We start from the raw sequence: 12,213 nt of genomic DNA on the forward strand, positions 1-12,213 counted from the left end.
CCGCGGGGGTGGTGCCCCATGGAGAGGGGCGTGGCGCAGCGCCGCCGCTGGCGGTTCGCTGCGTTCACGTCGGTGTCTCGGTGCGAGCCGACCGGCTGGTCTATCGGTTTTCATGGTTATCGCTCGGAGCGCTCAGCACCACCGGACCGCCCGGACTTACCACGTCCTTTCGCCGCTCCCCTTTCGCGGGGACCATGTCCCGAGGGCACTGCCACCACCTGCTGTGGGACGTGCGGAAGCGGAGCCTGGGGCTCGAGGAGCCCGGCCTGCTGCGGAGGCACTACCTGGGTAAGGGCGCGCGGGACCCGCAAGGCCGTCCCCTGAGGTGAGGGGAGAGAGGGAGGGCGGGGCGTACCTCCCAACAACCGCTCCCACCTCTCCCCTACGTGCGGGAGGAGGTGGTAGCGGGTTCTCTTCGACCCCTCCCCGCGGGGCGCGCGCACAATGGCGGCGGGGGGCGGCTTGTCGGTGCTGTCCCTGGGGGGGCTGGGTCCTGTTCCCTCGTCCCGGTACTGCAGGGTAGGTTCCGCCTTCACCTCTTTCTTTCAGGAGCAGCTGGCTCCTAAGTTTCCTGTGTCGCGAGTGGGCCTGTCTCCCCACCGGGCACGGTGGTACCCCCGCCTCTCCGTAAAGGAACTGTTGCGTGAAGGATCGCGGCGGGGAAGTTAAGCGTCGGGCCGACGCCCGGGCGGTGGCGGCGCCTTAAAATAGACCGGGAGCCGTGTATTTGCTTCCTGGGCTGAACAGGGTTGACCGGCCCTGAGTCTATAACGACTGCCTTACAAAAGCGTGGAAGCGCCGGGATAACAGTGGAGATCTCGGAATTCCCCGGATTTTGGAAGCCCAGCGCTGGGCTGAGCCACTTGAGCAGCGTGTTGTGTGCCAGTTTGTTGAGCCGGGCTTTGTGTTCGCAGCTGCTGGGGGGGGGGGGGAGTGGTGGCCCACAGGCGCTGAAGCTCCGGCTTCTGACTGCTGCGTCTGTTAAACGCCAGTTATTTTCTTCACTTTTCTAAGCTCCCCAAGTTAAAAATAGCGTTAGTTTCAGTTTAGGAGGCCACAGGGAGGTTTCCCCAGCGTGACGAAGCTGTTGATGTTCTTTGTAAAAGCGCAGGTTGCATGTATTCTGCATCTTACCCTTCCCCAAAGTATATATATTTAAAAATATTTATTCACTTGTTTTTGGAGATGTGGTGATCTATCATAAACCGTAATGAAGCTCCAATCTGGGGGAGTGGGATAGCTCTCCAGGGAAGATGGTTTATTGGTGGCAAGCATGTTCTTTTCTGCTTGTGTGGCAAAGTAAACTCCTGGTTTTGAGCGGAAACATAGAGGAGGAAGTAATTTACAATGTTGTAGAAAGTGTATCTTTTTGTAACCCCGTGGCACTTCTAACTGTGGTTAGTATTGGTTTTCATTAGGTTTTCCGGTGGAATTTAAGGTGGCATATCACATTACCAAGTCTAAATCATTAGTTTTCTGCCTGTGGTCCCTGAGCAAACAGTCATCCACAAAAGGTAATACAGAAAAGCAAGGTCATTGCTGGTAGACTTCCACCTATTATAGAGAGAGTGTTTGTATATATAGCACCTATGCGAACATAAGTGCTTTGGGAAAAAAAGAAAAAACAAATCAAAACCAAACCAAACCCACAACCAAAATAATGAGGCCCTAAAATTAAAAAAAAAGTTGAAAACTAATGCTCTAACTGCTTTTGACTTTTGTTATGTCTTGACAGCTGGCCAAGTCTTAGCTGAGATTTGTCCTAACATTCGGTGATCAAACGTGGATATCCTTCTGACTGGGTTCTTAAGTGTAGTGTGTAAATTTTGAAGAAGGACCGTAAAACTTTTGCTTCTACATGATTGTGCCTCTGACAGTTGAAGTATTAAGATTTGATCAGTAGAAATCAGTCTCTCAGATTTAGTAAGATGTTTTTTTCTGAACAATAAGGTGTTTTTTCTTTCTCCAATAAAATATTCATAAGTAGTTAAAATCCCTTTGCTGACTGAGTTAAGGTCTCATATTTACTGTTTTCCATTTCATCTAAACATGCTCAGTGGCTTTATAGCCTTGAGAAAATAGGACCTGGGAGAGGCTTCCCACTGAATTGATGTTAAGATCTGCACTGGTGGTGGCAAGAGTTGCTGAAGCCTTATTGACAGGCTTTTAACGAAAGAGGTTAGTACACGGTGTGATTTCTTTGTGGAGCCATCACCCTTGTGTTCAAAATGGCATTTATGGCCTTAATAGACCCTCTAGTTTTGCTGCTAGTCAGATGTGACTGCTCATGTCCAGATTTACCAGACAGTGGGTCTGTTGTCATGGCTTTTTTGTGTGCAGTTTAGTGTATGTATGCATCTTTTCTCTTTCAGACTTAAGCAATTCTACCTAGGAGCTTTGTTGTTTGAACATAGGTTGAGAGCGCAGTGGTCAGGTAGGTAATGTTCTTCATTGCTGCTCTAGTCTGAATGGAAAGTATGGTTTCTTCCTATTTTCACTGGTTTTATAGTGTTTCAATAGTCTGACAGAACAGATGTAAGTCAAGCATTTCATTTTGACTTAGTAAATAGCTCTAGGAGACTCAAGGCATTGTGTATGTGCATTTATTGCTTTTTGTTTGTTTGCTTGGGCTTTTTGTTTGTTTGCTTTTGTTGGGGTTTATTTTGGCAAAATTGTCAGAAAAACTGTAGATATCAGTACAGACTAAAGAAGGTTATAAATTTCTTGTTTGCTCTTTCTCAGTAAACAAATCAAAGGAGAACCCTCACAGCAAGTCCAAAACTAACACTACTGTTCACCATGTGTTGAAAGGAAGACGTGTATGTATGAATGATACTTGCATAGTGAACCATTTGTGTTGTTCTGCTACAATGTAAAATATGTGGAATATTAAAGGCAACTCTGTATTGGAGGAAAACATCTGAGAATTAACTGCTGTTTCCCATTTACTCATTGTTTTAGTTTCATGTGAACTGGCAATCAAGTGACACTCTATTTATAGCTTCTTTCAGCTTTTGAAAGCAGCTGCTCCAGGAAGGATCTGTGCATCATACTGTATCTTTCAATACAGATAATTCACTTCTGGAATTTATGACCTTGCAAAACTCTGATTTTGCAAGGTCTCTAGTTGCTCTGAAGCCTACTTGGTTCTGGACAGAGTTCCAAAGGAAGGTTTTGTGGAGATGAGGCTATATATGTGTGCCTGGGACATACCCTTCAGATGTTATCATTTGTTAAGAATTCCTGCTGTGGTGATAGAGGGAAAATGCGAGTCTTACATATCTGTTAGCTATGTTTCATTCTCTGTTTGTAGGCTAATTAGTCTTAGTTTCAGGCAGCATTTGTATCTGAAGTCTCCAGATAAAGCCAGGCTTTGGTGGAGGCTCTTGGTAATGCTCTTTTCTTTGATTCAGTTTGAGCATTCAATCCTGTCTGCTACTGGATCACAGATGGAAACTGAGTTTCAGTTGTTAAAGTCAGAGTGCTTTTACAGAGAAAAACACTGGTAGTAAACTGGAGTATTCAGTTTAAAGTTTGCCTTGAAACTGACAAACATTATTCAGTCAGGATACATTCCCAGACAACCCCAGCTCTTTGTTACTATTTTGTATCATTGTGGCCATATTTCAGTGACTAAAGAACATGCCAGTTCCAGTTACTGGTGCCATCACAGTAAAGGCCTTTATGCAGATAAAGTATAGCATATCATAATTGGACTAGAGAAAGAGTAGCATGGTTTTCTTGGAAGAAAGAAGTGAGTCTGTAATTCCTCTGAAATATTTAATATAATAGGTTTGATGGGTTGGTTTGCTTTTCTGTGAAGGGTCATGTTTCTGAGGATGGCTGTTTAGTCAGGAGGAAGATGGAGTGAGTGTTTGTGTGTGTGTGTGTGTTCAGGGCTTTTTGTTTGTGTGTTTTGTTTTGTTAACTGACATGACAGGTATCCAAAGCAAATCTGTTAGTCTCGTTTGCAGAGAGAAACTGATTCCATTTTTTAGCTCAGAGTGACTGTTGGAAGTTGTGGTGCTTGACACAATGGAAGCAAGTATCAAAAGAAGTCAGTTCTCCCTAATCTCTGATATCCTTTTTCACATACTGTTTTCTAACACCATCTTTCCTTGTGACAGGAAATTTTTAACCTTACCAGATTTCTTAAAGATAGTGTTGTGATGCTGTCTACTGGTGCGTAATGATTTGTACTGCTCCATACTGGGATGTGTAAATTTGCTGATGATGCCAAGTTGGGTGGGGGTGTTGATCTGTTGGAGGGTAGGAAGCTCTGCAGAGGGATCTGGACAGGCTGGATCCATCAGCTGTGGCCAGTGGAATGAGGTTCAACAAGGCAAAGTGCTGGGTTCTGCACTTGGGCCACAACAACCCCCTGCAATGCGCCGGGCTTGGGGAGGAGCAGCTGTAAACTGCTCATGGGAAAGGAGCTGGGGGTGCTGATTAATGGAGCTGAGCATGAGCAGCTTGTGCCCAAGCAGCTAGGAAGCCACGTCATCCTCGCCTGTGTCAGCTCCAGTGTGGCAGCAGGGCCAGGTCAGTGATTGTCCCCCTGCACTGGGCACTGGTGAGGCTGCACCTTGAATCCTGTGTTCAGTTCTTGACCCCTCACTACAAGAGAGACATTGAGGTGCTGGAGCAGGGCCAGAGAAGGGCTGTGGAGCTGGTGCAGGGCCTGGAGCACAAGTGGGGTGGGGAATGGCTGAGGGACCTGGGAGGATTTAGTCTGGAGAAAAGAAGGCTCGGGGGGGGGGGACGGGGGACGACACGACGACGACGGACACGACCCACCTTATTGCTCTCTACAACTGCCTGACAGGATGGAGGTGGGGGACTGGGTGGAGCTGGTCTCTGCTCCCAAGGAACGAGGGAACGATAAGGAACATCCTGAACCTGCACCAGGGGAGGTTTAGAGATGAGGAACAATTCCTTCCCCAAAGGGAAAGGGCTTGATCTTAAAGATCTTTTCCAGCCTGGTTGATTCTATGATTGTATGATTTCTGAGCTCCACTCCCACTCTCTTTAAAGACTGTTTCATATCTTACTAAGTTTTTCTCATCCTGTTTTTCAAGCTTTAGGAAAGGTTTGAAATCTGTAAATCAACTATACGGAAACCAGCAATTAGGTTGCTTGTGGCCAAATTTTGTGAAGTTTCAACAGCTATTGCTAAAGAGTAAAGTAAATATATTATTATGTAGACAGTAGAGTGATCAGGTGTCAGTCGATCCCCTTCTTTACTGATATTAACCATAATAGAACCAAAACTAATTACAGTTTTGAAGTTAGTTAATTACCCTGTTCATAGGTAGGGCTGAAAAACAGGATAGTTAAGAGCAGCTATTATGTGTATGGACAGCTGATTAGTTCTGATATTGACTGTGTTACATTCATAACCTTACTAGTTTATAAAACTAGTAGTGGCTCACTGAATGTAGACAGAATTGGGTACTGCTGTTGGAGCATTTAGTTCTTCCTAAAATACATTCCCCATGGTGCGACAGTGAAACAGATTCCTTAGAAGATGGAAAAGTTTTATTCTCTGTTGCTTTTCTGTGGATAAATAAACAAAACCACAGGTGGAAATTGAATGTTAGGGAGAACAACCAGAAAGAGATGTGTTATTTTCCGCAGTTTTTGCTCCCAGGTGTATTTCAACATGTGATATCTTAGTCTTTGAAAATAATGCAGAATAAGAAGGGTCAGCCAGCTTTGAAATTATCAGCTCTGGAGCTGGTGCTCTTGCAGACTTTGAGATAGTCACAGGGTATTTAATCAGCCCTTCTTTAATTCTTTGCATAATACTTTTGATGTTTAGTTTTTCAGGTGCATTGTTATGTGTCCTAAACTTCTGGCATTAGTTTACTTTTCCAGCATGAATTAAAAGTGCTCATCTGTCACAGCTAAAACCCCAGAACTGGTAGAGGTGGTTTATGTTGGTTTTCCTTCTATAAGTTTAGCAAATTAACTTCTGCTTAAAAAAGGACCATTATAAATTCATCTAGTTGTCTGGTTCTGAGGACGCAAATGATTAACTGCTGTTTTAATGTAAACAATATAGCTTCCTGATGTGTGGCATCTTCCACTGCACTTTGATGTGTGCCCAGAGTAACCAATTCTGTAGCGACATATTCTAGCACACACCAAATACTTTGTGAAACAAGACTAACTGAAGATTTCAGAGAGATACAGTTGAACTCCCCAATTTATTTTTTTTTCCATTAGTGATATTTTCTAAATGATGGGAATTGGCAGAGTCAGAATTGAAGATCACAGTGTAATGAAAGAGAGGAAAATACAACTTGAAAACAAACCCAAACATCCTTAACATGCTCAACCTAATATGTATTAGGCAATAAATGTGCTATAGTCATTGGATTTTCAGCAGTTGGATAGAAAAGTTTAAGATGTATTGCATTGCAGAAAAAAAGTGCTACTTCATAATTGTAAAAGCCATGAGAGAGTACAGGGATCAGGTATTGCCTTAAACTGGGTATGTTTGGGTTTTTTTCATTTGCTGATAAAAGCAAGACTTGACAGCTATAGTAAAAAAATTATGGATAGACAATTGAAAGCTGAATGTGTCATCAAGACCTGTTGATATCAAATTGAATTTGGAGGAGTTTAATTAAGAGGTTGGGTCTGAAATGAGTTTCCTGATACCACCTTATTTAAATTGGTACCAAGGAATAGAAAGGCACAATGCATGTGTTTAAAACAGCTTTTTGAAAGGAAAAAAAAAAATAATTGTGGGTGATCCTAGCACAGAAACATTAATACGTTCTTTTTTTTTTTTTCCTACTTCCGGGTAAATCAGCTGTGATAATAAAGACACCCATTAAAAATGTTTTAATAAAAGAATTTATAGAAAGTAGCACACTATCAGTAAAGGGGTGTGGGGGAGGGAGAAGCATAGCATGGCAGAATCATCTGGACAAGGCAACGCATACAGAAAAGCTGTCTGGTTACAGTTTGGTACATACCAGAAAACCAGAAAGAGGTGAAAGATGGCAGGCAAGATTAAGCTTGGCTGGGTAGTTCTGTGGTGTGAGTGCTAAATACTTAGTTTTAATTCCAGTTTAATCAGTCTTCTATTATTTTGGGGATTATTTCATTCATAGTCTAGCTGAGCTGTGGAAGTGTAGGTGCAGAAGCCAGCTGCACCTGCAAATGGTACAGCTATGTAGCGCTATTTAAACTTGATAGCTTGGTTTGCTACTGTCTCGGGAGTCTTTGCTTGTAGTTGACAATATCATTGACCTTTTCTCAGTTGCATCTTTCGTGAGTGTTCTGTCATTTAATTGCTATAGTATGTGATACTGCTTCTCTCTTCTAAGTGTTGGCCCATCTTTCTCCTACTCAGTGCTAAAGTGTTGACAATCACTTTAGTATACTAAGAAAATATCACATTATTATGTTCTTTGGTGGAATTGCCTTGCTGAAACTTGATTTTTGGGGTTTTGGTTTTTCATCTCTTTATTTTTTTAATTTTATAGTACTGTCTATATCAGGTGTTATATGAACCTGCTTACTGAGTTTTGATTTTGAATTTCCTAAGTCACCAACTTTTTTGGTGCTGTTGTATCTTGACATACAGCATAAAAACATTAATGAAAGGGGGGTTTCCAGCATTGAACACAAATACAGCTTCAGTGGACTAGAAGGAAATGATCAAAAATAGGTACAGGTGTATCAGATTATTGATCTTCTTCAGAAGTTCAATGGGCCTTTCATGCTGTCTGCAGTTTTGCCAGCTTTGCTTGCCAGAGGCCGAGTTACACAGATACGCTTTTTGTTTTAAGGGGTTAACCTTATGTGTAGTATCTGTGCAGTAAACAATAATTATGTGTGTTAATGGTTGCAGAGTATGCATGTATGTGTGTTGTAGTCCCAAGGCTTTGCATATATAATTATATTATTTGAATTAGTCTTAGAATGCAAATGTATTTGCTTTATATCCTTTCACGTCTCAGGGTTCTCATGCAAACAGCTGGAGATTTAGGTGCACTTTAAGTATCTTTTAATTTTTGATTGCAGTATTTCATTGAATTTACATTTATGCTTTTAAATACAATCTTTGTACAAAGAATGTATTTGCTTTGTAAATAACTGCCAATGTTTTGATGCTGAGTGTGTCAGACAGCTTCAGAGTTAAGTTGCACCTTGATCTTGTAGTAATGAGCTTTGGATACATGAAAGCTGTCTCTTGCTGCAAAAACAAGTTGTGTGCTGCATGTACTGGATTTGTATTTCAGGTTGAGGCACTCATATGTGGGATCATTTGAGATCTTTCTCTCTTGTTTTTAAAGTGTCTATTTTCCCCGTATCCTTCTTCCAGTTGGTTTGCTTCCATTAACTCCATTAGAGTAAGAATCTCTGTGTTTAGTCACTTTGAATTTGTTGCACAGCAATGCTGTGAGTTCTTGTGACTTTGCGTGTGATTCGTGATCTTCTATCCTTGAACGTCCCCAAAATAGTCTAGTGGGTTATAACTGATCATGTATCAAGAGCTTGTTGACACTTGAGACTAGTCCTGCCTAGCAGTAAAGATCAGATTTAAAGTATGCCAGCCTTCGAAAAAAGCTGGACTTTTCACTGATTAAGTGCAAGTCGCAGCATTTTTGTCTTTAGGGCTTAGCGAGTTGCTGATTCAGATATGTTTAGGTTACGTGGGTTTGTTATTATGTGTTTCCATTGTTTACCTTTCCTAGGAAATGAGGAAAAATACGGTTCCCTTTTAATTTGTTTTTATTTTAGAAACACTGCTATGTCCTGAAAACTCTAAAAAATGGAGACTCTTGAGTTAAACAACAGGGTTCTTTGGATGAATACGTATAGCTTAATGCAACAAAACTTTTAAAAGTAAGTTTTTTTCATTTGTTTTCAAATGCTCAATGATAATTCAATTTATGTCACAGTGTGAACTCCACAGCCATCTACTACTAAGACTCAGATTTCTGCCTTAGCTTAACTTCTCATGTCATCTATCTTTAAACTCCTTGTCAATTTCCAAGTGTTTATGCTTGTAATCTCAGGGGGTGATATACCTGTATCTGTTATGGTGTGTATGTCTATATCAATTTCACATCCTCCCCCAAACCTGGCAGTGTATAATTCCAGTAGTACCCAGGATTAAATGATATGTTTGATTAGGTAGGAGTGCAGAATAATAAATGCTTTAATTCAGTTCTGCCTTGTGCAAATTCTCAGTTTCATTGAGCCATCCTTGTGGGAAAGGCAGTCTGTGCTTTTTTTGCTAGAAGACATGTCTCTTTAGATATGCTGGTGTAAGCTTCTATTTAATCGCTTCTTAATATTTTTTAACATGAGTATTGAATTAGCTTAAACAATTTCAAATAGCAGGCTTTTATTGGTCCTAGACCATTTTGTCCAAAATGGGCTATGGGATATTCATGTGCACAGTCCTGTTGGCTGATTTGATGAAGCAGTAGCCTGTGATAGACACATAATGGGAGGACTGGCAGCAGTATTGGGCGCACACATCTTCAGCCGTAAGAGGATGTGTCTACTAGAAATGTGCTTCTCTTAAGAGCAGGTTCCAGTGATTCTCCATGTTCCAGTATTCATTTTGCCTGAGTGCTTGGAGATGATAGATCATAGTTCTGCTGCTAGCAGTCTTTAACTTTCATGCTGGGGCAGAGTCGTACCCGTTTCAGCTTCTTAGTCTGTTCTTGCTGAGAAGTAGAGCTCCTAAATCACCTTGGGTGTTACACAGGTAAGTAGCACTTGAGAAAATAAACCAGAATACCTGATGTGATGTGTACTTCCCGAAGTGTTGTAAGGATTGCCTGGGTTACTATGTTAATACCATTTAAAAAAAAAAAAAAAAATTCAACATATGTTACTGTTGCACATACTATTTCAGATGAGGACTTTTGAGAGAACAATATTTCCAAAGACACACTGAAACCAACAACACTGCATAATACTTCTTTTTGCCTTCAGTTAATGGAAGCCTCCTTTGATGAGAAGAAAACGGGGCTCAGGTGTATTTTTCTAAATCTGATGACTGTTCAGTTTTGTGTTGGTGTATCTTTTAGAACTTCAAGTTGTTTACTTGGGGAGACATATTTTTAGCGCTGGTGGAGAAAACAGAAGATGCTTTTGCATTTGGTTAATCATACATCCGATTAATCACACTTAAGCTATATCAGATAGTTTTGTGTTTAGAAGAGTAAGGTGCTATCTTTTTGTCTTTAGTTGTCTTTTACATAGATACAGCTTCTGGTTTTTTTTATCACATGGATTTTTGTCCTCTGCTCTGTAGAAATTAGAAATATTAGTGCCATAATATAAAAAAGTCAGAATATGATGTACTTGTGAATGAAATCTGCTTAGTATTAGTCAGCATAGCACACTCAAAAGCTAGTATTTGGAATATGCAGATAAAATGCCTTTGCTAAGACAGGTAGTTGTGCTTTATGCTACATTTTTGCTACTGAGAACACCTTAAAATTTGGTATTAATACAGTGGAATTTTATGTATTATGTATTTTTCAAACATAAAACATTAGGTAAATATGAAACAAAAATTAAACATATTGGTTTAAAGCTCAAAGGCTTGTGGTCTTACCAGTGATGAAGCCCAGTGGAAGCTTACATTCATGAGTGGGTACTTTTAGTATGTGAAAAATGTTTGCTAATTAATTATAGACATTGCTACTAATGCAAACAAATCTTATCTGTGCTGTTACCTGTAGTAACTTACTCTTTCAGGTTTGGTAGAAGCACACCTAGACAGAAGTCTTTTCCAAAATGCTTATTAATTATCTTAAACCATATAGCATTGCTGAACTTTGTTTTTATACTTTAGCCAATCTCTTTGTGTTTCTTTTGAGATCAAATTTTATATTAATATACTCAACAGGATATATGATAGGCTTGCTGAATTGTAATTCAGAGTATAGTGTCTTGTCTTCCATACTTTCTGTCTTAGTGTTAGTATAATAGAAGTGAAAGTTTTGTGTTTCTTACACTTCAGAGTAAGCTTCATAATATTATCTTCGGATTTGAGTGCAAGCTTGATTAGCGTCAAGTTGTTTGATGCTAGTTGTTGAGTAGCGAAGCTCTTACCTATTGAAATGACAATTAAGTCTTTTCATAAAAAGGCAAATATTTTGGGTTTTCCATATAGTGTTCAGACCTTCGGGCTTGATGATGTATGATTAAGAGCAGAGAAAAATTTGGGTTATCTGTTTTGATCTGAAACAATAATGAAATAGTTGTTCAAAGTAACTTGAAAGGTAATCTTGTAAACCTTGACAGAACCAAGAGCTATCATATTTTGGCATTTATACAATACTACAGAATAGTAAGGAAATGCAACACAGAACCTTGATCAAAATACTGGAGGTCACTCCAGTGGATTTGGTTTTTGACAGTATTTCTGATTCACTCTTTCTTTGATAAATTGCTTCAGCTTCCTGTGTCACAGTTTTGGCATCTATAAAATGGGGCCACTGTCAGTCTATGTACCTAACAAATGTATTTTAAAATTTTAATTAATCTTCAAGAATTTTAACATAGCTTGAGGAAGGTTAATTCAGTGGATGTTGTGTATAGTTCTGTTTACTGTAAGGTGTTTGGAAAATTCTGTTTGCTGGATAAGCAGCATGTTGAGACGTTGATCGAGACGTCGATTGAAAGTTACATTGGCTCATTCTGCGGAGTTTGACATAGTCAGTCCAGAAATATATAAAGATTTTTTTCTACATACAAATGAACTGGACTCACCATCTTTTCATGGAGTGGCTTCAGAAATAGCTGGTTTTCTACTCTGGAAAATCAAGAGTAGTTTTTAAATGTGCTTAGAGTGCAAGATAACATGTGCTCTGCATTGGGAACAGAAGCTGGCTCCATTTCAGTTTTAAACTAGGGCATTCCAAATGTCACAGTAAGGTAGCACTAAGGGACTTGGCCTTGGGAAGAGCCAGCTTGACATAAATTAATGTTCATTTGACAAACAGGGATCTATTACTGCTTTTCTGAATAAGTGACAAAAACGTTCTGGTGACACAAATATCAGAAAGCTCTAGTACTTATTGCTGAGCTTTTTTTGCCAAACCTGTGAACTTGTGGAAGTAATTGCTGAAGTACAAAGAACACAGATGTACTGACTTTACTCAACTTTTAACAGCATCAAATGCAGAGACGGTATTTTCTTCAGATCAGTTTGAGTAGTTCTGTTTT

General features: G+C 40.3%; 1 protein-coding gene across 5 annotated transcripts in view; it reads left to right on the plus strand.

The window, feature by feature from the left end:
• Window positions 1-9: 9 nt before the first annotated feature.
• The window catches only part of DCAF6 (DDB1 and CUL4 associated factor 6), an 82,322-nt gene continuing 70,118 nt past the window's right edge, over window positions 10-12,213 (plus strand). Inside the window, exons 1-2 of one of the 5 annotated variants that reach the window (XM_065676465.1) lie at window positions 10-288; window positions 2,373-2,434. In XM_065676465.1, the coding sequence (XP_065532537.1) occupies window positions 113-288; window positions 2,373-2,434 (238 nt within the window). In that variant the 5' untranslated portion in view covers window positions 10-112. Of the gene's footprint in view, window positions 289-431; window positions 520-2,372; window positions 2,435-12,213 lie in introns of those variants that run through there. The other 4 variants (XM_065676466.1, XM_065676470.1, XM_065676467.1 and 1 more) reach the window with 4 other exon arrangements.

This window comes from Lathamus discolor, chromosome 4 (assembly GCF_037157495.1).
Source record: "Lathamus discolor isolate bLatDis1 chromosome 4, bLatDis1.hap1, whole genome shotgun sequence".
Classification (NCBI taxonomy): Eukaryota; Metazoa; Chordata; class Aves; order Psittaciformes; family Psittacidae; genus Lathamus; species Lathamus discolor.